This window comes from Megalobrama amblycephala, linkage group LG17 (genome assembly GCF_018812025.1).
Source record: "Megalobrama amblycephala isolate DHTTF-2021 linkage group LG17, ASM1881202v1, whole genome shotgun sequence".
In the NCBI taxonomy this organism is placed as follows: Eukaryota; Metazoa; Chordata; class Actinopteri; order Cypriniformes; family Xenocyprididae; genus Megalobrama; species Megalobrama amblycephala.
This window is the reverse complement of record NC_063060.1, coordinates 4549078-4575010: the sequence shown is the minus strand read 5'-3', so window position 1 is coordinate 4575010 and position 25933 is coordinate 4549078. Positions and strand designations below refer to the sequence as shown.

Sequence of the window (25933 nt, the reverse complement as noted above, 5' to 3'; positions counted from 1 at the left end):
ATATCCATCAAGAAAGCGTTTGGGAATGCTTCTCTAGTATGACCGTGGCAAGTGACGAACTCGGATGCATGGCAGCAAAAGTGATAAAATAATGAATAATGCATGAGTATTTGGTGGAATGGGTGCATTTCTGAATCTGCTTAAATCGATCACGTACAACTAAAGAGAAGTTTCTCTTGGTACCGAACCACACTTTGGGCTGTGACCAATTGCTTCTGGTTTTCATGTGGCATGTTTTTCGTAGCCCTTGATGAAAATGAATGAAACATCACCTGTATAAAATATCAACTGTAAAATAACACTTTTTTTTTCTATCTGTGCATCACATACACAATGAAGGAAACAAGCTGTGAATTTAGAAAGAAATTCAAAGAAAATCGTAATTGAAAGAAAGTCACTACTTGCAAGCGTCAACCAAATAGATCTTCAATCACAGATAAAAAGCTGTCTATTTTCATATGGTACATTTCCTATGTTTGTTTTTAAGCACTTCACCTAAACATCATTTGGAAATTAAACAATTAAAAAAAAAAAAAAAAAAAAATCTGGAGGAAAGTGAAAAGTGTGGTTAGGGAAATATATTTATAGTACAATATATTGTGTGCTTGGGAAAAAAAAAAAAGAAAATTAAAACAAAAAAGCTGATCATTTTATCCATAACGGAGGTTTATACAGCAGTACAGACACTAGTCTCCTATTTCTGTCTCATAACATGGGAGTGCTTCAAATAGGAAAGAGGAAACAATAGAATTCAAATTATCAACAACTTCAGATCTGGTCCATAAATTATATAAATAAAATGTTCTTTATTTAATTAATCTTTTCTTTTGCTTAAAAATCATATTTTTTATTTTTATCTCATATAACATTCACACTGTAGAGAAGGCCGTTTCGCCATCCCTCTCCGATGTTTCCAAACGCTCTAGGTTTTCTCAGACTATTGCTCATCATAACCGCGCGCGTTGTTTTTTAAAACCACATTCGTCCTCCACACGTTACCATCATGTACAGCTATGTGTATATCATTTGACGTATTCATAGTGACCAAAAAAAAAAGAAAAATCAAAAATTAAAACGAAGAATCACAGTATCAATAATATTGTAATTCATAAGAAAACCAACAGAACCGTACACAATTACGAAAAAGTGATTTTTTTTCTCTTTTTTTTTGCCAAAGATAGTGTACCACAGACGTTTTGTACATAAGCAATAATGTGTATACGTATTTACAAATATAAATATACACAATCATTTAACTTCAGCGCATGAATGCTTTCCTGTCCCCCCACCCTCGTCCTCCCATGTTCCCACCGGAATTTCGTTTCGAAATTCATGAAATTGTTGACCGAAAAATTTACGCTATGTCAATAAAAAAACTACATAAACAAATAATGGATTGTGTGCATCTGGGCCGCTGGATGACGACGATACCCGCGAGTCTACGGCCCGGATTCTGAATTGATAAAGTATCTGTTCGTGAGCGAAAAAAAAAAGAAGATAATCGCGCACTAATTTATTAGATCGCGAGGTTAAAACGAAACCGGGAAGGAAGATAAAAGATAACCATGGGGGAAGGAAGCAATGCAATCATTTTCAACTCTAAATGTGGAACAATACCTATCGTATGTGTATAATCCTGTTTCGCGCACATTTAAAAATCCTTAACGCTGTCTCTTACCCATCATTAATTCGACTGCTGTTATAATTTACTTTATATTCTGTAGCAGTAGAAGTAGCTATAGTTACCTATCATTAAAAAGTTTTTAAAATGATCATCTCAGCAATATACACAGATTTATTTCTTTTCATCTCTCCCTCGCGTGCTTTTTGCTTATATAGGCATTCTTACACTATTTTCGTTCATTATCATTTTTTTTTTTTCAGATTTTTTGTTGATTTTTTTTTTTTGCATTTGCGATGCTCTCACATGAAGTTTACATTCATCGATGCGAGTTGAAGACTAGCCTCGTCGAGAGAATCATCTCTGCGAGTGAAAGGTTCTCCACACCACCAGTGGAACCCGCTGGAATCCACTGGATTCTAGAATCCGCCGGAATCCTCGGAATTCTAGAAGGATCCAATGGATCCGTTTCGGAACTTCTGGCACCACAGCACTAGTCCATGTGTCCATGTACAAGTATGTAAATATGTTGTGATTTTTATTAATTTTTTTGTCGTTTTTGTCTTTTTGCAGGGCTGTGAACACCACATTTTTCCATTCATCCAGGCAGAATTCCCGAGAAGCTCTCGGAGCAGATGACGTGATTGGAGCGAGTGACAGTACAGGAAGAGGAAGGAACGTCACTTCCAGTTTTTCAGGCCAGCGCATCACAGATCATTCTCATTGTAGCTCCGCCAATCCAACATTTTCTTGAAATACGCAAACGTTGGGTGTGGCGAGTCGGAGTCTAACGCCCTTTGTCAAATCCAAGCCACGTTTTGGTGGTCAAATTTGATAAAAGGGAAAGAGGCCTTTGACGAGAGCTGCCGGTGCTGAGCGGACAGACTTTGGCAAACAAATAAAAAATAAACGATGAGCAGGACACGTCCGTTACGATTCCACTGGACAGAAAGAGAAGAACTCTGGAAGCTGGGAAAGAGAAATCAAAAGAACCGTGTGTTTCTGACTGTGTACATGATGCATGTGTGTGTGTGTGTGTGTGTATGTATGTGTGTGTGTGTGTGTTGTGTGTGTGGACGTAGGTGTGCGCACGCTCTGTGGGTGCCTGTTCTATGCTGATTCGTGTGAGCGGTGTTGGACTCGTCGCACGTCTCACACCAGGTTGTATTCCTTCAGGTTTAGCTGCAGGATGGTGTCTTTCACCGCCGCGAACACGAAGCGGATGTTCTCCGTGTCGGTGGCGCAGGTGAAATGCGAGTAGATGATCTTGTCGCTGTCAGGGTTCAGATCCACAAACATCTTCAGGATGAACTCCCGTGCAGCCTGGGCGTCCCTCTGGGGACCTACAAAACAACGTGTACATGGAGTTAAACACTTCAGGAGAACTGGAGGAGTTCTTCACCTTGATCCAAACCAACCATTTTAACATTTTTGATACCATTCAAACATTTGTGGTAAGAATAAAAAAAGAGAGATTAAATGCATTAAATTGATCAAAAATTACAGTGAAGGCATTTATAATGTTACAAAAGATTTCTATTTAATAAATGCTTTAATGATTTTATTGAATTTTTTTTATTGATTTCATAGATACATTTCTGGTTATTATCAATGTTGAAAACAATTGTGCTGCTTAATATTTTTGTGGAAACCGTGATCTTTTCTTCAGGTTTATTTGATGAATAGAAACTTCAAAAAAACAACATTTAAAGATTTTGTAACATTATAAATGTCTTTACTGCCACATTTGATGAATTTAATGCGTCCTTGCTGAATAAAAGTATTAATTTCTTAAAAAAAAGAAAAAAAAAAAAAAAAGATATTTACCCCAAACTTTTGAATGGAAGTGTATTGTTTATAAAATGTGCTGAAAATAACAATTTCCATGACCTTTTAAGATTTTATTAATTTACATGACTTTTTTAGGCCGGGAAATCACAAATTCCCTGATATTTCCAGGTTTTCCAGGACCGTAAAAACAACTACTGTGATTAGTGATTTTGTAATATGTATTTCATCCAAAATCTGGCTACATGAAAAACATGGTTCGACAGGAAGAATACAAACCATCAAACTCTGGGAAATAGTCGACCAGGTGGGAGTAAGAGATCTTCTCCTCCAGCAGGTCCTTCTTGTTGAGGAAGAGGATGACAGAGGAGTTTTGGAACCATGGATATGTGATTATCGTCCTGAACAGAGCCTTGCTCTCCTCCATACGATTCTGAACACAGACACAAAGAATGGATCATTATATATCTAAAAATGCACAATGAAAAAATTATGACAGACAAAACACTTAATTACTAAATTAAAAAACTAAATAAAAATAAAAAATTGAATAAAAACTAAATTTGCTCATCAAAAACCCCATTTGAGCTTGATTTTGGTAAAATGTTAATAATATAATGACAAGTGTCTGACCACATTTAAAGCCACAATATCAACTTTGACAACATAAATGACACTGATGATGAAACGTGACATGAACATGACAAAAATTTCTTTAAATGGGTGGTTGATTATGATTTCACTTTTTTAACTTTAGTTAGTGTGTAATGTTGCTGATTGAGCATAAACAACATCTGCAAAGTTACGACTTTCAAAGTTCAATGCAAAGGGAGATATTTTCTTTTACAGAAATTGCTTTTTAAGGACTACAACAAACGGCTGGTAGGGACTACAACAAGCTTCTTCCCAGGTTAGTGACATCACAAACCCCAAAATTTACATAAACCCCGCCCCCGAGAACACACAACAAAGGGGGTGAGGCCATGATGGGCTGCTTTAGAGAAGAGGAAGAGTTGTTGTAGTAGAGTGTTGCTGTCATGCCGTCATTTTACGCCGGACTGCTTCACAAACGAGGGTCAATTCAACGCTGGATTTGCACAAAAGATTAATATGACGTCACATGCTAGTCGATGAGTTGAATCAACTCCACAGCAACTACATAAATTAAACATAAAAGACACCAGGAACTTATATTACATCTTGTAAAAGGGGCATTATAGGTCACCTTTAAATTTTTTATTTTATTTTTTTTTTTCTCCATTTCCTGAAAAGTAGTTGTTTTGGACATACGAGGTTTCTGCCGCCAGTGATAATATATATATGCTGCTTACTGCACAGTATATACTCTAGTGTTTACTATTCATAAAAATTTGTTTTAATACATTTTAATTCGATTTTTAATAAATTTACTTTAAATTTAATAATTTTTTTCTCACTTTTTACTGATATTTTTATTTCTTATGCATCTTTAATTTTTGTTTTATTATTTTATGAATTACTATTGTGTATGAAATGTACTATATAAATAAACTGGTCTTTCCTTGCATAAAAACAGTGTGTGAAATAGTAGACAGTATGAAATAATAAATATTTGAAACTGTAGTTGGCTGCATTGTCAAATTGCTACCAGAAAAAATACTAAAAACCACACAGTTGCCATAAGAAAAGGTAAAGGTAAACATTTCTACAGTAAAATAAAGCACTGTGGTGGTTTGAGAGTTGCTCACCTCATTGTCCGATTCCACCAGAACCTGATCGTACTCGCTCAGAGCCACCAGGAACATGATGGACGTCACATTCTCAAAACAGTGGATCCACTTCCTGCGCTCTGACCTCTGACCCCCCACATCAACCATCCTGAAAGACAAAGAGAGCGAGCGTTTGCATTATTGATTGGTTACAGACATTATATGCATTAATAATTCATGATTATACTGTGCACAGTATGCAAATCTTCTGTATGCATGGAAGGACCTTTGTCAGCATGCTAAAATGCACAGTACACAACTAGAACACGGTGCATGAAGTATTTTATCCCATAATGCAATGCAATAATCGAACATTTTACCTTCCTTATCTCCTCCTTAACTTAATTTTTGGATTAAATGTTAATGTTTGGACTAAAAAAGCAAAATAAGTGTATTTATTACTGAGATGAGAGCTGGATGTACTGAATTTACAACATAGTGAGGCATTGTGACAACAGCATAGCAGAGTATTGTTAGTTTATCATTGCATAATGCACACCTTTTCAGTTTCATATACTCTAAAAAAAAAAAGTAGGCCGTATACAGTATATGCATGCATATACTGCATACATCGTATTAATAGTATGCAGTATGCATGGAAGCAACAAAATACCTTATACATACCATGCAATATATAATGTATACTACTAAAAAAAAAAATTGAACAAGAAAGTATTATGCAATAACAAATACATTCAAACAGTAGTATGCTACATTGTCACTTGACCCTTATAATGTTGCATGTTAAATCCAGTAAGTCCAAGAATCATCTTGCAAATAAAAATATTTTTATGTGAACATTTGTCAGTCCAATCGCCTAATGGGTCAATAAAGATAAATATCATGTATATGCATAATGCACAATCAATCAAAGTAATATTAGTACGCTAGCATGCTATTCTGAACATACCCATAGCCCTAGATTTCAGAAACATGGTAAATGTGTGCAGCCAGAATGGCGCTGTTTATCCAGGACTGATTTTGGGGTTTACGCAGCGCCCCTAGTGGAGTCAGAGCTCCAGTCCTGAGCCAGCAGTTCACAGAGGGGCCTTTGATAAATGAAGCCCTCTAGGATTGGCTGCCCAAAATAAAGCTCCTTCAGATAGAAGCGTCCTCATTTCCTTCAGCCAGGGGCTCGGTGACCTACTTCTGAACATACACACGCTCTTTAATGTAGGACGAGTCTCCACATTCACTCCGCACTTTGCGAACTTTGGCAGGAGGACAGACAGAGAGCAAGAGAGAGAGCGAGATGTAAAGAGATTGAGAGATGGCCGTGCAAACTCGTTTTTTCTCTTCCGGGAAGCTCGACACGAGGTGCATGTGGGTTTAAGACAGTTTTACAGAGATTAACAACCACAGAGCTGATGGTAATCATTTATGGAGTCAATATGGCAGAAAGGGCAGAAATAATCTCTTGTGTGTTTTGATGAATTTTCAAATCACGCACATAGGAACGATTCAAAAACATGCTGTGAATCTCATCAGCGTCTTTTCATAAGCATGACAGATTTTAAAGGGTTAGTTCACCCAAAAATGAAATTTCAGTCATTAATTACTCACCCTCATGTTGTTCCAAACCCGTAAGACCTTCTTTCATCTTCGGAACACAAATTAATATATTTTTGATGAAATCTGAGGGTTTTTTTTATCTCTCATAGAAAGCCAACAAAATGACCACATTCAAGGTATAGAGAAGTAGTAAAGACATCGTTATAAAGTAGTAGTAAAGAAGTAGTAAAGACTTAATGTTATGAAGCGACAAGAATACTTTTTGTGCGCAAAAACAAAACAAAAATAATCACTTTATTCAACAAATTCTTATCTACCCTGTCGGTCTCCTACGTGTAACAGGGTTAATAATGTTGCTGTAAAATGTTATGACTTTCACCAAAATTTCTGTGTTTTTGTTCATTTATTAATTGTTTGGAGACCCCTTGTGGCGACATTAGTGGGTCATTTGTCTTATTTGTGAAACCACGCCCCCACCCCCAGCAGAGAAGTTTATCCGATGCTGAGAGGTGATGCATGAGTGTAAATGCCCACTGTCGAAAAAGGATATATGTTTCTCCTTGTTGTGTTACAGTAAACATCGCATGAAACGCAGTTCTCTGTGTCCGCCTGTGATTCACGTGCAGTCGGATGAGAAGCGTTACATACGCAGCTGACGTAGTGCAGCACTTCCATGTTTACGCCCAAACGCCGACTCTGCGTGTGATGCTGACACAGGATCCGGCCAATACAGAGTCAGCGTTCTGAGGTAGAACACGGAAGCTCTGCAATGTGTCTTCAATGTAAATTGTGTAGGAGAATGACAGGGTAGAGAGGAAATAGTTGAATAAATTTGTTATTTTTGTTTTGTTTTTGCATGCAAAAAGTATTGGTAATTTCGTTTCTTTCTATGGGCGATCTTAATTTGTGTTCTGAAGCTGAACGAAGGTCTTGCAGGTTTGGAACGACATGAGGGTGAGTAATTAATGACAGAAATTTTATTTTTTGGGGTAAACTAACCCTTTAAATATGTCGCCGCACTGGATACGAAAACTTTCCATTAACTCAAACCAATTTTGTGCATAAAACGCTGTTGCAAAAACTATGAATCTGTAGGTCTGAAAATGCACATCATTTTTAAAAGTGTATTGTACTTTGATGGAGTTCTTGTTCAAATTTTAGTTCACAAAATCCTTTGCAAACTCTCATTTTTATTAAACTTTAGTTTTATTGAGCTAGTTTTGTTCTACATAGACCACACCCTTGGGTCATGAATATTAAGTACATTATATGATGTTGGCCCTCACTGATTTACATTCACATTTATTCATTTAGCAGATGCTTTTATCCAAAGTGTGCTACAATACAAAGTTTCAAACATCTAGAAATTAGATTTGCGGAAGTTGGTAAGTGCTAACCATGGTAGGATTACAATTTACCACTTGTGCATTTGTTTAACCACAGCGACCGGATGCCAGTGGCTTCTGCTTAAAGTCCTTTTAACTGGCAATACACACTGTGGCCATGAAAAATAAACCACTTGAAAATTTAATGGTCATCTTTCAAAAAGCAAGATGTTGCTACGCCCATGCATGCACTACCGTTCGAATGCTTTTTATTAAAGAAATTAATACTTTAATTTAGCAAGGATGCATTAAATCGATCAATTATTATGCAGTATTCATCAATTATTATGCAATATTATGCAGCACAACAGTTTTCCACATTGATAATGTTTCTTGAACAGCAAATCAAATTTCTGAAGGATCATGTGACACTGAAGACTGGAGTAATAATGCTGAAAATTCAGCTTTGCATCACAGGAATAAATTACATTTTATAATATATTCAAATAGAAAACAGATATTTTCAATTGAAATATTATTTCAGAATATTACTGAATTTTTGATCAACTAAACACATGCTTGGTGAGCATAAGAGACTTCCTTTAAAAACAAACTTTTTAATACTCATTTAAATTTGTGCTTTAGCCCATGACAGTGCTTCTCTCTCAAGTGAAAACTGGAAAATTGTAGAAATCACTAGAAAAATACAACCAAGACAACTTTGACTGATGTGGGGTGTGACTTGATCTTTGTAGGTCACACTAGAAAGTCATCTTCAGCTCAGGAAAATATTAATAACTCTCCAGCGTGGATGTATTCTCAATGCTAACCTACATTCAGTGTGACAAAAAAAAAAAAAAAATCATTTCCTAAATTTCAAATGAAAGCTGATGAATAATTGCCCTGTGTCCTCTACCTGAAAATGATGCTTTGAAGGTCAAACGGGTATTCAATAATCCCTGTGGTCGGGATTCGAACCCTCAGAACATCCTGCTGGGTGGGAAGGTAGGAGGACTCGGCGATACGATCCAGATCAGATAGATAGCTACAGAAAGAGAAGGAGAGAGAGATAAAAACATCATTAACCCCTTTATATCACAAGAGGGTGGTTTGGTAAAGGATTTTTCCAGACGTCCCCAGTCAGCAGATCTTAGAGGATGCTTATTATGTTGTCTTGTGAGACAACCTAAAGGACACAACGGCTAAATAGGGAAGATTTTTTGTGTCTGGCCAAACTAAGGTAGACTTCTCTTTTTTTCAGAATGCACATTGCATATGGTCTAATATTCCTGAAGAATAGTATGAGTGAAATCTCTTCATTGACTTGCAACATTTTCATAGTTCCTATAACTACTGCCGGAAGTACCTGCTTTTTGGCGTGTTTGCAATGCAGGAACTGGGAATGATTTTAGTTATAAGAACGCCCTTTTGGAAGACTAAATTATCCGTCTTGTTCACTCGGGTGTACGTCATTGCTTGAATGAGTGCCCACTACTGGCGGAACCCTATGGGTTTAAATGGAACGCCATGGATCACTTAGAATCTGCTATGGAGATATGGATCAGATGTATTTTATATATATATATATATATATATATAAATGAAAATAATACAATAAATTATAACTGTAAAAACAGTCTTAAGGTAACTACAATTATTATGCAGTTAAATGTCAAAATAACTCCAATATCATACACTAAATTTAAGTGATCTGCTGTGTAATAATTTGTATTACTGCATTATTCTTTTTTGTTTGACATAATACTTTTTTCAAAATATTATACTGTGATGTATGCAGTATGAATAGATTGCATAGCATGTAAAACAATATGCAACAATAAACAAACAGCAGGCTGCTACGATGTTGTCACATGACCTCATTATGTGGCATGTTTAATTCAGCAAATGCTGGCAAAATGATATCATCTTGTAAATAAATACTTTAAATTAGATGAGGTCATATGCATCCTGTTTTACCAATTAAACTGCAATGCACTTGTTTTAGAAATAATTATACTATTATAGATTAAATATACGGAACTGAAGAAATAAACTGTAGAAACTATCAAATCAATAATCAAAAATGCTTTTGTAGAACAAGTCTGTAATCTGTTGAAGTTAATGCTGTCACCCAGATATTTCTACTGTGACCTGTATTATCCCAACAAACCAGCAGGGGGTGTGATTCACATGATGCCAATGATTCTTGAACTGACTCCAGGCTTCATACATCTGTGTGTATTAATGTGGTAAAATACGCACTGCCTCCATATTTTATTGGGCCAGTAAAAGAAATAGGACAAGACTGACTGCCGCCAAACTGTTCAATTAGCTCATCAGAGAGACACGGACACAAAACCATTCAGAAAAAGGGCCATGAAACACTAAAACATGTTCTTTGAGAGATTAATTGATTTGTGTGTGTTGCACATGCTGGAAAATGTGTTACTTTTAAGCAGAAATTGATTTTTTCCCCCTTGGATATTGGCTAGAATTAAAGAAATAGTTTACCCAAAAATGGCAATTACTTATTCTCCTGTTGTTTCTTTCTTTCTTTCATGGAACAACTGAGGAGAATTTTTTCGAAATTGTATTGGTCATTTTTCCAAGCAATTACAATGAATAGGAACACAGGCTTTCAAGCTCTAAACAGGACACATATGCACCATAAAAGTAATCTATGTGACTCGCATGCTGTATCGTAAATCTTCTGAAGTCACGTGATCGCTTTAGTGCGAGTTAGTCACTGAAAATCATTCTCATTCATCAGAGTTCATGAGAAATAACGGTGTATGATACTTCAAACTGACTTTTTAAATCAGATCTTTCCAAAGAATCAGTTGATTCAGTTCACAAAATCAGTCTGAATGACCCGCTAATGAATCAGACTGATACTCAGTGATCAGTTCAAGATTATCAGTAATTAAAGATTTATATATTCCAGTCTGTTCCTCACATTAGAGTTTAGACAGAGTGTATGAGCTGAATGATGACAGAATTCCATACAAACAAATGTTTCTCAATTAAATATCATGCACCAATGGATCATTTACAGTATGACTAGGAACGTGTTAAGAAAGTAAATAGGGTGAATTCTGACTTCATGTTAACTTTAAATTACTGATACAATATGATATACATCTATTCAATTGTTAGGGGATTAGACAAGGTTTAAACAAACATGATTATGAATAATCATATTGTATTCAATACAGAGATGATGACAGATATACTCACTATTTCGTGGAGTCTGACAGCTGGTACTCTCGCCGCCTGTCATAGGCCTCTTGAATGCCTGGATCTGACCACAGCATCTTTATGGCATTAATGTAGGGCTGGTCAAATGAATTCACCTTCTCAATGTCCACCTCCTTTACCAGCATAGCGTTTGCCTGCAGTCCAGAGTAGATGAACAGTTAAGACAAAAGAAAATATTGATAATCTACAGCACTGCAATAGGGCAGCTGACATTGCTTGTGAAAAAGAAGTGCACTTAATTATACTGAATGTGCACTTGTAGTGTACTTCAAACCTTGAAAGTATATTTTTTAAAAACTGTAATTGCAGATAACACAATATTAATTAAATAAGTGCACACGTTCATGACAGTTTCTTAACACACTTTGTAATAATGTTGTCACCATTATGTTCATTATGTTTGTGTCTTTGGGACATTTAGTATGCTTTCATTAGTTTCCTGTTTCCTTTGTTCAGTTTTCCTGCTTGCCACTTTCATTTATTTACATCTCGTTTGTGTTGTTCTAAAAGTTGTTCCTGGTCCAGAACACAGTCAGACCCAGAACCCAAATCACCTCCATCGACCGCGGAGTACTCGTGTGAGCCCCTAGCAGACAGAGAGCTACCACCTGCCGCGACACGTCGGCCAGACCCCAAGAGAAAGAGGACAGAGCCGACCCTCACCCCGGAAGTGGTGCTCCAACATGAGTCTGACCAGGGGTGTGAGCCCACGACATCAGCGGATGAGGGAGAAGTAACTACGGACGATGAGGACTGGCTGATAAACTTCAACGAGGAAGTATCAACTCCCGCCCTATCCCACCCGGTACCTTCATCATCGCTTTTTTCAGACAGTACCAATGACATTATGGGCCATGAGCTCCTCTTCTCATTAACCTGCATGAACTGTACTATTCTTACCGTTTTTCTGTCATGTTGTTTGGCATCGTGAAGATCAGTCCGTCCTCCAGCTCCAGATGTCCACATCCCTGTGCTATCTCCGGGGATTATCTGTCATGATGTCATCACAGGTCGTGCATCCACCTGCAGCACCTGTGCTAGAGGATCCTGTGGCTCCGCCTCCCGCCTTCGACCTCTTTGCTCCATCTTGGCCTGTCGACCTGTCAGCTCCACCTTGGCTCCTCCCACCTTCGGCTCCACCGGGTTCCCTCATCCTACCTGCTCCCCCTTGGTCAGTCATCACACAACTTCCACCACGTATCTGTGGGCCATCCACTGCATTCAGTCGGTCGATCCCCAGCTCTGGGTTTGTGCCAGAGGACATTCTCCACCATTGCCACCACGGGATTGTCGTCATCCTCCCATCACCATCCCTTCACCACACTTCTGCCTCGAAAGGAGCCCGACAACTCAATATTGGTATCCAGGCGGAACTCTGGGGGTGGAGGTCTCAGCAAGATAACTCTCTTAAGCGAGAGGAGACATAACAACGCAAACCTTGAAGACAGTTAACCAGTGAGGCTCGAAAAGAGCCTACAACCCAGTCCCAACCTAACTACGCTCTATGCTAAAAGACCACCTCGCCAAGGAGGCTCAAAGAGAGCCATACCACTTGGACATGTCATCTTATGTCATCTGGAGCTCTGGGGAGTGGAGGTCTCAGCATGACAACTCTAAATCGAGAGGAAACCTAACAACGCTTCCCTACATGAAACGTGGTTCCCCCAAGGAGGCTCACAGTGAGCCATATGACCCTGTGTAGCCACCGTGACTGAGCTCTATGAACGGAGGTCTCAGCAAGATGATTCTCTAAAGTGAGAGGAGGCCTAACTACGTTCTACACCAAGGACTGCTTACCAAGGAGGTTGCAGTACGAAGATACTGCAATCCAGGCAGAGCCCCGGGGCAGAGGCCTCAGCGGGACGACTCTCTAATGCAAGAGGAGACCTAGCAACGCCCACCTTGAAGTTAACCAGGGAGGCTCAAAAAGAGCCGACAACCCAGTCCACTGCCTCCACGGAGCTCTCAGAGGCTTCAGCGTAACAACCCTCTATAGCAAGAGGAAGCCTAACAACGTTCTACGCTAAGGACTGCTTACCAAGGAGGCTCACAAAAGAGCCTGACAACTCGATACTTCTATCCAAGCGGAGGCCTCACAGAGAGCCATACCATTCGGTGACACTGTCTATAGCAGAATGATGCTGAAGTCAAAACGAGCTCATTAGGGAGCGAAGGACCTTACCCTAACCAGGAAGGTTCTACTCCATGCTCAACCTAACTGACCAATGGGAGCTACCAGCTAAGGCCAGCTACAACCATTGAAAAACCTGTAATAAGATTTGATCTCTAGGCTCCTGTTGTAGAGGTGATGTAAAACAGGAGAGGTTCACCCAAGGCGAACAGGCCACTTCCTGCTGGAGCTCAGAGACCAGAAGAGCTCAGAGCCTTCCTTTGTCAGCAGAGCACAAGAAAGTATAAGGGGGCTAGGTAAAAATGCTAGCTGCGCCATTATAAATGCTCAACTGAGACTCCAGCAACAAACCGAGCTCTCTCAAAGGGAGTTAGGGATCCTACTATTAAGGGTTCCACTTATGCTCAACCATGAAAACACTGCCACCAAGGAGAGCCAGCTAAGTGCTAGCTGCGAGCACTCAGAAACAAATGTCTTCGTAGGATCTCAAAAGTCCAGACACTCCCAAAGGTGCCTTATGACAAAGAAAGGTTTGCAAACTGGGGCGAAAAACCACTCCCTGTCAGGTTCTCAAGATCAAAAGAGCTCATCCCAGGTACTGGAGGACCCTGCAAAGAAGTAAAAGCTTCTTATCTGTCTCTGTCAGTCAGTCTCACGAATACATCACAAAGCACAAATTCAGTTCTCCAGAGAGCTGAACATGCGAGCTCCTTACCCATACACATAACACACAGGTTTGTGTGTCCCCAAGTGTCATCTCTGATATGCAGACACATACTTCCTGAAACGCTTGGCTGAGTGATCGTCTTTACACGTACATAAACAAACGGATCCTGAAGACAAGAAAGAGGATGACGTGTACTACAGGCGCCCTATTTGTACTCTGGTCACACCAGTAGTGGCGTCATGGGCTGTTGCCGGCCAATGTTATTGTCGTGTTTTTACATGTACTTCAGACGTCGAACATTCCGGAGGCTGTGCGAGTTCCCATTCGAAAGGGAACTGAAAAGGAGAGTCTATCAACATGGACCTGGGAATCTGAAGACATTGTGAATGAAGTAATGGTGTCTGATCTCTTGTCAGATGTTCTCCAACCTCATCAGGCATTATAGGAGAAGACTAGCCAAGCTAAAAGTATATAATAAAAGGGTGCCATCAATTGTGGCCAATGTGTATTAGACAAAAACATTTATTTCATAATGGTATTTTTTTTAGCCAAAATAGAAAAACGCTGTGAAAATTGTTACAAACTTCAAAATCAAAAGAAAGAAACAAGAAATTATAATCAAGAATATAATGCAAAAAAGGCTTCAACTTCTTAATGCAAAAAAGTGACCTAGATGTTTTCATTAGACTAACCCTCAAATGCAAACCGTCTGCTTATCACAACTGAAAAACTCAACTTAAACTATTCTTACCTTGTTCTGCTCATACTTGTAGCCGATTTTCAGGGTCTCAGTGGCACGGATCATGGACTGCATGGAGGTGAAGATGTTCTGGTACACCAGCTTGGTGAAGCCACGTTTGTCCTCGTCTGTGTATCCGGTGCCATGGATGATACGCATCTGTTTAATGAACGTACTCTTGCCGCTCTCACCTGTGCCTAGAGCAGAGAGAAGGGTCAGAGGTCAGGTTTACGTTGAAAGACTAGATCAAGAACACAGGTACGGCATCCTTCATTTATGATCATCTGTTCAGATGGTTTGGTCACAATGTGGCAGCAAATCAGGACACTTAGAATTTATTTAAATAACAATAACACAAATAGATCAATTGAGAGAAAAGAGTCAATGAGAGCAAATATGTATAAATATCAGGGTCCATTTTTTAGAAAAAAAAACACATTTTGTTTTGCCCTTTAATTTCTATACTTGTATATATATATATATATATATATATATATATATATATATATATAAATATTTATCTGCCTACCTGCATGTAATTTCACCATTAACCAACATTAGAATATATGAAAGTGTTAAATTATTGAAATATTAACTTAAAATCTCAGTATTTTACATCTAAGGGGATTGACTAACAAAAAAGTTTGGGAACCACTGGGTTTCATTAATGCAAAGTGTTTTAATCTAAAGAAATGTTGACTGTCTGTGAAGCTCAGTGTACAGTCTGAACTTCAAAAGGGTTGGTATGATGTGTCACATATGTGAAATCGCCCACACACATAGACCCTGATACTTAGACAGATATTAAAGTTAACATGAAATGACACTCATGTTTTAATTCTGCAACATTTCCAAATGAAACAGGGTATTCAATGAGAAAAAAAGGGGCATGCCTTCTTTTAAAGGAAGGAAGTCCTTTAAAATAGCATGCATTAATTAAACATGCATAATAAGACTTGGAACATGTATAGACCTTATTTACCAGAGAAACAAGCGCGCCGCCATCTTTATAAAATTGTCTTTGAACTTCCGTTTTGCGGTAGCTCGGTACATTTCTATGGCATCGCTGTCAAAGAATAACTAGTTGGTTAAGTGGATTTACTTGTTGTAGAGTTAATGAAAGTTATCATGAGCATTGTTATGTTTAAAGCAGATGTCTTAACAAATGTCAGTAGGTCGGGAAGATTTTAAAACGAGCAGTTCATTCATAAATGTAATATCGCTGTGGAAATACAAACCGGAAGTCAAAAGACAACGAGCGCAACGCTGAAAAGGGGCGGGGCTACATAAGGTCTATAAAGAGTCAATTTTTATTATAAATTGACTACCTATGTTCACGCTTAAAAATAAAAGGTTATTTATTGGCATCTATGGTTCCATTAAGAACCTTTAACATCCATGGAACCTTTCAATTCAGCATCAGCAAAAGGTTCTTTATCATGGAAAAAAAAAAAGATACACACAATTTTTTTTCACAACGTTTACACACAATTAAAAGCTCTTTCTCCTTCCCTCTCTCATTACATAACACTCCTGTTTTGCTTCTCGCTTCAGCTGAATGAGGGTTTCAAAAGAAGGCCGCTTTTTCAGAATGAGAAAAGTCCTTCATCCCCTCTGTGACTGCAGGAAGTGAACCGATCAACGAAGGGGCACGAGCATATCTGCACAAATAAAGCCAAATCCTACTCAGTTTTTGGAAAAATGTTGAGGCTCTGAGGAATGTAAATGTGGTGCTGCAGTTAAAGCTGCTGTGGGCGATCGATTCTAACTCTACTTGCAGCACAAAATCTACCAGATTTTTCCTGACACTTTTGTTGACAACTTCAACAAACAGTCAACCCCAAAATTAGGTGTGCAATGGATCGTAGTTGATCCGTGATCCGTATGGACCAGGCCCCACGGTTCGGCACACATGTAATTTGCGGATTAATTGCAAAGATTAACCATCAAAGAGTGAAAGTTTATAATTTGCATGTGTTTTGTCTTGCCAATTTACACATTCAAGTACAAGAAGAGGCAAAAGAGAACTTAATTTGGTACGCACACACAGTTATCTCTGTACACAGGCGCACATGCGCACACAGAGAGGCATGTTTCAGATAGCATGCAAACACCGAATTGATTCCTATTTCACAACTCCTTGTGCTTAAATGGACTTGTACACACAAATTTGTCAAAATAACAGTCTCAGCAAGTATTCTCGTAAACACAGTCGATTATGTCTTAATTGAATGTAAACAGTTGAGAAAGAAATCGGATGTGTATCATTATATTAGATCGGTGCATTTAGTCTTAAAGTGACAGCAGCCTATAAATGCTTTCTAAGTCATTAATGTTAATCAAACAACAAAATACAGCTTTAACAAAGATTATATTTAATTTATACAGTGAACACTGTAGTGTTTTTTTTTTTTTTTACATTTAATGATTAATTTTCTGTATTTGAATACTACTGTCAGACTATACTTTATTTGTAACTTGTATTTGTTCTTTATTACTGACTGTTTACTTGTCTTTAATACAATTTGAAAATTAAAACTTTATTAGTTAGGCTAGTGGTTTTTGCTGTGCTGTCAAAGTACTTAAAGTTGTAAGCAATGTTCCCTCTAAGCTGCGCGCGTGCGCGGCTGCGCACTTCTGATGCCGCGGCCGCGCAGAAAGAATAATTGCCGCGCAGAGGACAGAAATCGGGGGAAATCCATTCGATTGTAGTTTTAATGAGAAATAAGTGCAGTGCTCTGGTCAACCGCTATAGAGTTATTGTCGCTATAGAGTTAGAACCGGTTTAGAGGTTTCATAGAAAGAGAACGATGTGAGCGCATGAGAGCGGGCGCTGTCCTGAGCCAAATTAGTCACGGTAAGAATACTGTCATGTCTGAGGACTAAATACCTCAATACGAGAGGCAACGCGAAACTAAGAAAAGAAATGTGAAATAAAACGTCATGTTTTAATGAAAAGTGGTGGAAATAACGGATGATTGGCACAGAATGTTCAAAAAACAATGAGACATTTACAATTAGGCCTACACTCCCACCACAGGTGTAGCGTGCAAACTCAAACTACATAAGTGATATACATCAGTTTAAATAGATTATTGTGTGTGGTGGTGTGGGTTTCAGGGATGTTTAGATAACTATGAAAGAGTTTACATGTACACTTTTCTTAAAAATATTTAGCTATCAGATCTGTTTAAATGCTTCAGTTTTCGTATTATAATATATTAAAACAAATTGAAGCATTTAAGCTGAAATAATACTGTATATCAGTTTAAATCCTTCAAGATTATAATATATTTTATTATATTATATGACAATGTAAGCCTAATAAAAAAATTGATCTAACAAGGGGATTGTTTAGGGCTCCTTGCCACTAAAAATCTTGAAACCTCCTGGTATAGAAAATCTGGGAAATTCATAAGCAATAAACATGTAATTTTGATGGTTTAACACTGTCTGTTGCTAATAATTTACAAAACCATACCATAATGTGTACAAAAACACATTATGGTTGTCCCAATCCATCAGTGTAACTGCTCATATTATATTATTATAAAGAATTTAACTGTCCTGCAGGAGATTTTTAAATAATTTTTTTTTAATAGAATTTCTTGGTAAAGACTGGTACAGTTAACAAAGCAATGTGAAAAATCTCAAGTAACCTAAAATGTGCTTAATTTAGTGACTGAACTGCTTGTTTTCAAAAATATGATTTAATATATCACTAAGTTATATCAAGGGTCAAATAAAATAGAAATAGCACATTAAAGTTAAAAGTTACAGTTGCATGATAAAACCATTTTTTTTTTTTTGTCGTGTGTGTGTGTTTACGTTCATTGTACAGGTCTGATATAAAGAATGTTTTTGCTCAGGTGGCCAAAATGTGCGCTCAACATAGAAAAGTTTTGCTCAGCGAGAAAAAAAATTAGAGGGAACATTGGTTGTAAGTAATAAATGTAAAGCAATGTTATATTTGCTACCCACCCCAATTTATTTATATATTTATTTTTACTGATCTGAAAAATGATCCGATCTGTGACTCAAAAACTGTAATATGATCCGAACCGTGAGTTTTGTGATCCATTGCACCACTACCCAATATACATTAAAATTAATTAATAGCATTAAAATTATTTAAATAAATGATATAATATAATAATGATATATTATAATTTATTTAAATAATATAAATGATTTAATTATATTATAATAAAGATATTTTGATTTTAATTAAATGGTGTCATTGACACACAGACTATTTGTCTAATATTTGTCAACTGTTTAAAGTCTTAAAATCTTAAAATTTTAAAAATCATAGACTTACCCATGTGTCAAAATGTAAATGCAGCCAAATAACAATTCTACAAATGCATATTTAAAAAACTCAAATAGGTAGTTACAATACAAAAAGGTTATTTAATAAAAGCAAACTTTATTGTGCAGTTAATCTGCACTTCACAAACATACAGGTCGAATTTAATCAACTCTCTGCAGATATTACAAGTACCAAATAAAAAACTATAGAAATAAGGCTTATTGATCTTTTAGAAGAAGCACAAAGAATGTTATTTTTCTCTTTTCTCTCTGTGGATTCATGCTAATGGAGATCACCATTAAACACACTGATTGTGTAGCAGGTCCAAAATGGAAACACATTAAGACGTGATGCATTAGACAACTGAAGTAGCAACACCCGAGGTTAAACCAAAAGAGAAAACATAGAAGTCTACACTGCTTTTCTAAAGCAAAAAGAAGAGCTGGTTTTTAATGGGTCAGTGCTGATTATGTTATGACAGGGCTGGATCCCTGGAGAGTCAATGTGCTTCACATCAAACAGGTCAAACAGCATTTGCTTCCCATGCTAAACAGATGCAAATCTAACTGCATCAAATTACAGTATCCGTGCATCATTTAAAACTCATGTGCAATCTGCAAAACATGCATCAGGTCTAATTGTTTTATCCTTCAGCAGAGCAACATGCCACAATGCTTCTAATTGCATCTTTGCACAAAAGCAGAAAAGATGGTTTTGTTGCTCACAGAACCAGGAAATATCCTGAACGCTGAAACCATGTGAAATGGGGATTTTCCCAATCACAAAAAAACAACAACATATTTTCCAAATATAGGGATGCATTAATGCCAAGAGACTCCTGGCTTATAGGATGTTCATCAAAACAAAACGCAAGCCTATATGGGCAAGAGATAGATGAGATTAGGCTCTAATGACCCATGATTCATTTCAGGTAGCAGGAAATGTCCTACAAATGTCTGACGTTTAATAGATCTCTTGTATCAAATGAGTATGTGACTCATTCTCATCTCTGAATGTGCCAGTTCTGTCCAAAAAAACGTAAAGGACAGAAAAAGGAAAATTCAAACTTAATTCTCTGCGACAACGATGAGATTAAGACTTTCACTGAAGTCTCCTGCTTCTGAGATGTTTCTCCAGAGTAATCTCACATGCGTCTGAGTTTCAGAAGAGATCTAAACAATGTCTCAAACTGTGCTCAGATTTGCTAAGTCTGCAATCAAGTCCGAGATCTCAATAGGAACTCAAACATATCTAATCAAAGCTGCTTTCCATATTGATTTCTCATTAAGTTACATTTACTAACGGAGCTCTCCAAGAGCTATGAAAGAGCACCATTTGAGCAATACAGTGGGTAAAGACTGAAGGCCGTTCCAAACTCTGTACACACCTTTTAACCCAAACAGACTCATGTTCACAATGCTTTTAATGAGGTGGAAAATCTTTTAAAAAGACGCACATCCGGCATTGTTACACAAACTCTTCTATACCTCTATGAACTATTACTACACAAAGTGAATGAAAGTTTGATGACAAATATTTGCAGTGCTTTAAAGGAAAAAGAATCTGCATTCAAGGTTCAAAGTGCCAGTCATTTGGTTGCTATAGTAACAATGCCTTCCCTTTGTTTGTTTTAGTGCATTCAGTTTCCGTCAGAGAAATACTACACGCATCAGCATCTCTCAGTGCTGGATCTCTCATGAATGAGCTCTTACAGTCAGTATAATGCAGTATAATGCGAACTTTGGCACTTCACATTTCACTTTTTTTTTGTCAATCAGTTGACCACCTGCTTGAAAAAAATGTCTGTCAGTATTCAGAAAAAAAAGCCAGAAAAAACAAGGTTGTGAGGAATAGACACAGACGATGATACAACGATAGACAGAACAATAAATAGATACGGTAGGCAGAACAATACAATTATAGACAGAATGAAAGGCAGGGCGATACAATGACAAGCAGCACGATACAATGATAGACAGAACGATAGGAAGAATTATACAATGATAGGCAGAATGATACAACAGTAGACAGAACGATTTGTCTGGCTATCACCAGACCAAGCTCAATTTAAAATTGAACATTGGTCTGGAGAGTCTGTATGTATTTTCTACTGCACAAGAGGCGTGATCAACGAGCATTATTCACGCAATTGGATAGTCCTTCAACCAATCAGATCAACGATCCGGGTGACGTACTTTTGCAGAGCGATGCGAAAACTCCAGACAGGCTTAGTTTGTATTGGTTTGTAGCATTGATCAGCGGTTTGCAGAAGCAGCAATGGCATCGAGCGATTTTTGCAGGTTGTGCAAAAAAACATGAAAGTGAGTGATATTTACACCCAGTCGAGCGCTTTGTTTGCTAAACTAAAGAAGTCATTTAGCATCGTTGAGAGGTTAAAAGGAATTGGATTGACGGTCGTGCGAGAGACGTCATCGTGTTATACCCGCCCAGAGCCATAGAAAGAGCTCTGTACCCGCCAATAGCGAGCAAGGTGGATAAGCCAGTCTGTGATTGGTCCCCGCAAAAGTGTAACAGATGCAGCAGAAATGAATGTATGGGTTTCCAGACTGAGATTTGATTTCGCCCGGCAGATCAGGCTGGGTTTACCCAGTCAACAGAACGATAGGCAGGATGATACAACGATAGACAGAACGATACAACAATAGACAGAATGGTAGGCAGAACGATACAACGATAGACAACGATACGCAGACCAATACCAAAACAGAACAATACAACGATAGGCAGAACGATACAATGATAGACAGAACGATAGGCAGGATGATACAACGATAGACAGAAAAATACAACGATAGACAATGATAGGCAGAATGATACAACGATAGACTACGATAGGCAGAACAATACAAAGACAGAACAATACAACGATAGGCAGAACGATATAAAGATAGACAGAATGATACGGCAGACAGAACGATAAATTGATACGATAGGCAGAACGATAAAATGATACGATAGGCACAATGATAAATTGATACGATAGGCACAACGATAGACAGAATGATACGACAGACAGAACGACAGTCATACTGATATTACGATATACAATATAACGACAGGCAGAATGATACAATGATAGACACAACGATAGGCAAAGCAATACAACGATAGGCAGAACGACAGACAACGATAGGCAAAACAATACAACAATAGAACGATACAACGATATACAGAATGATAGGCAGATCAATACAATGATAGACAGACAGACACGGTTAGGACTAGTCGCTGACTTAAAGCGTGACGACTTCAGACATGACCTTAGGCCAGTACAACACACTGAACGGCCTGTACTTCTGTCCCTCACAGCGCTGTTTTCATTCACATCAAATTAAATATGGTGCTTCCTCCGACTGAGCTCTAAACACATTCATTCATTCATGAAGCGCATGGATCCTCCTCCAATCCCTTCCCAGACGAGCTGAGGAAAAGAAATAGAATAATTTAAAATGTCTGATTTATTTCTCGTGACCCTGTCACAAGATTACAACACCCCCCAACATATACTCCACCCTTCCACCAGCCGGCTGCTGTTATCTCTGTCCTCTCTCTCTTTCATTCTGCTTTGTGTATGAGGACAGACAGCCTCTCCTCTTAAATCAGTCATTTAGCTCCTCTGAACACCCAGACCTCCTCCTCATCCAGTATTAGGCATATTCATAACTCAAATGCTCCTTTATTCTATTTTTTGAAACGATCTAGAAATAAGGGGGCAGCTATTATAGTCTCCAGCCGGTACGGTGCAGGCCTGCGGTCACACTTCGGCTTCAGTTCTCTTACAAAATCGAATACAGGACCATAGGACTGGACCACCGGCTCTGTCAGAGGAGAACTAGGGAGCAAAAGAATATGTTTTTTCTTTTTTTCATGGGGGGAAGGACAGTAGAGCTATTGCAGAGTAAAAAAACAATGGCAATGGAAGCACATATGTGACTTATCAGTTGGCCTACACAAAATATTGTGCATTTCTTTAAAGGAATAGTTCACCTAAAATATCAATTTTGTAAATTTTTCTCACCCGCAATGACAGTGAATGGTGAATTACACTTGGCAATAAACAGCCATTCAATTCCCTAAGTAATTTCTAAAACCTGGGGCCAGATTTATGAAAATCTTCTAAACAAAGAAGTTAAGAGGCATTCAAGTGAATAAAAGTGACAAAAAAGTCTTTTCTATTTCAAATTAATGTTGTTCTTTTTAACTTTCTATTCATCAAAGAATCATGAACAAAAATGTATCATGGTTTCCACAAAAATATGAAGCAGCACAACTGTTTTTAACACTGAAAATAATCAGAAATGTTTCTTAAGCAGCAAATCTGCTCAAGAATCACAAGAATAAATTACATTTTAACATATATTCAAACAGAAAACTAGAAAATTTTAAATTTCAATAATATTTCACTATATAATTTTTTTACTGTAATTTTGATCAAATAAATGCAGCCTTTGTGAGCATACAAAAAAAAATAAAATCAATAAAAAAAATATCTTACTGACACCAAACCATTTAAATGGTAGTGCATATGGAGTACAAATTTATATATCCAATATAAATATTATATTTGTGAGTTTATTCTTATGATTTTTAGTTTGTGGACAGTTAATTCAGTAACATAGTCAGTTATGTCGATCACGATTTCAGATTCAAAGTAAAAACTAACCGAATCTGGATCTGGGCTGAACAGCATCCCAAAACCACTTGCTAATTTTCAGGTTCAATAATTATTCCAAGAACAGTGGAAATAGGAGAGCAGTTTGGGATGTAGGATATAGCGGCACCTCGGGCTACAGCCCAGCACGAGTGGCCCGTATAACACCAGAGACGCTGGCAGCAGTTGAGAGCGCGAGCCAGAAAAGTCACTCCAATCTAGGCTACAACTGTCCCTCAAGTCCTGCAGGAGTCTCATTCAGAGACCGGCCTGAAACCATGTGGGGGGGAAAGAGGCCAACACGCGCATGGCGAGCACCACGTGGGCGGACAGAGCCGAGAAACTGTGTTGTTGCCATAGAAACAGGCCTAACCCCCTCCCCCCGCTACAAACCACAACGTCAATTCCTGAGCGTACGTATAAAACAAGAGCACTTGTATCTTATCACCTCACTGCAGTCAAGCGAGTAGATGATGCTGGGAAGAGGGGGAGAGACAGAAACAAAAAGATTTAGTCCAAAAACACTCCAAAATGCAGCACTGGGGTCAAGCAGCAAATACGGCTCTGTTTTAATAAAGCATTTCCTGCTTTCAGCAGAATCTGATCTGCACCTACTTCCACTGCGCTCCCTCCTCCATATGTTATACTGACCCTACGGTCAGCACAGGTCTGAATCACGGCAGACGCCTAGACTTTGAGGGGGAAGTGGCAGGGCTGCTCCTGGAAAGCATGCAAATCTAACCAGTAGGCCATTTGCAGCGCGCTGAAACCGCAGTGAACTGTTTGAGGTGAGCGAATCAGATAAACGACAACCACAGAATTTGCATGAGTGGTAGAGATAAACCTATTGAGGTTTACATGATTCAAAAAGGAAGTGCTTGGTTATTTTATTTGACTACGTAAACTCCACTAGCACTGAACTTTCTCCCAAAGGCCAATAAGTCTCACAAGTTCATGCATAAACATGCATTAAAACACAGAAGTGATACGGCTGCAATATTGAATGTCACATGAATAAAATTGTTCAGCCAATAAACCACTTAAAATGTCTTCTTAGCAAAAAATTCCCATAATCCAAAACTTCAGAAACATGGGATGCTGATTTGTCAACAAGATGTTATCTAGCACGCCATCTTCAAAACAAGAGACTTGTAATTGTCTTAAAGGGGACCTATTATGCAAAATTGACTTTTACATGGTGAGTGAAAATAAATGTGTGTTAGCAGTGTGTGTACACAACCACCCTATCACCCTACCCAGATTCTACTTTCTGTGACGTCACAAAATGCCTAGGCCCCACCCACGACTGTTGACAGACTTTGCCGTATCAACATAGAACCCGCCCTGAACAAGTTGTACACTGTCCACCATTTTCTCCAGGCCGGAGCAGCCGTAGCAACAAGAAAGCAACTGTTTAGTTGTTTGATATATGAGTGAACATAAAATTCTTTATGTACTCGACATCAGAGCCGCTGAAGATTCAGTGGATTAGTTTTATTTTTGAAGGGAATGCTCCCCCATATACATTTGTTTATGTCTGCATGAATCATTTTGCACCACACTGTTTTGTGAACGAGGGTCAATACAAAGGAACTATACAAAACAGGTTTTGCTAAAAAGTTGTTACTCAAGAATGGATCAGTACCAACTGTTCGTGATCCAGCTCATAGTCTCCGGAGCAATACTTGTTACGGCAGTAATGAAAGGGAGAGCACACGCTTTATTACAGTTCATCAGAGTTGTTTTACAGATATAAAGTTTACCAGTTTAGTAAGCACCCCCTAAAAAGGCATAAGGTCTGTATAGATTTGTATACTGTTAGTTGTAACGAACGTTTTTATGTAATTCGCTGTGTATGTTGATGATAATGCAAGAGAGTTTATGGATAAGACTTTATTGCGCACTTCTTGTACTGTGTTTTATTCAGCTCTTATAGTGAAAACAGATGTTTCATCTTTTGTGTGAAGTACAATAAACTTCATAAAACTCATCAGTAAAGTTTTGGCCATCATTCGAACAGGGTCCGCTACAATAGGCTTGTACTAATAGTGGATAAAAGCAAGATGACAACATAAGTTATAACTGTAATTAAACTAAACTAAACTATACCTGTTCTATCTCCATGCAGCATAAATTCTCTGGCTCTGTAGGCATCATTGT

General features: G+C 38.0%; 1 protein-coding gene across 2 annotated transcripts in view; it reads right to left on the bottom strand.

The window, feature by feature from the left end:
* Positions 1–412: 412 nt before the first annotated feature.
* Positions 413–25933, bottom strand: part of gna11b (guanine nucleotide binding protein (G protein), alpha 11b (Gq class)) — a 44016-nt gene continuing 18495 nt past the window's right edge. For both annotated transcript variants that reach the window (XM_048162222.1, XM_048162221.1), the window contains exons 2-7: positions 14802–14986; positions 11232–11386; positions 8911–9039; positions 5137–5266; positions 3689–3842; positions 413–2964 (exon numbers count right to left, since the gene is read on the bottom strand). In XM_048162222.1, coding sequence (XP_048018179.1) covers positions 2774–2964; positions 3689–3842; positions 5137–5266; positions 8911–9039; positions 11232–11386; positions 14802–14948 — 906 coding nt within the window. In that variant the 5' untranslated portion in view covers positions 14949–14986 and the 3' untranslated portion in view covers positions 413–2773. The remainder of the gene's footprint in view (positions 2965–3688; positions 3843–5136; positions 5267–8910; positions 9040–11231; positions 11387–14801; positions 14987–25933) is intronic.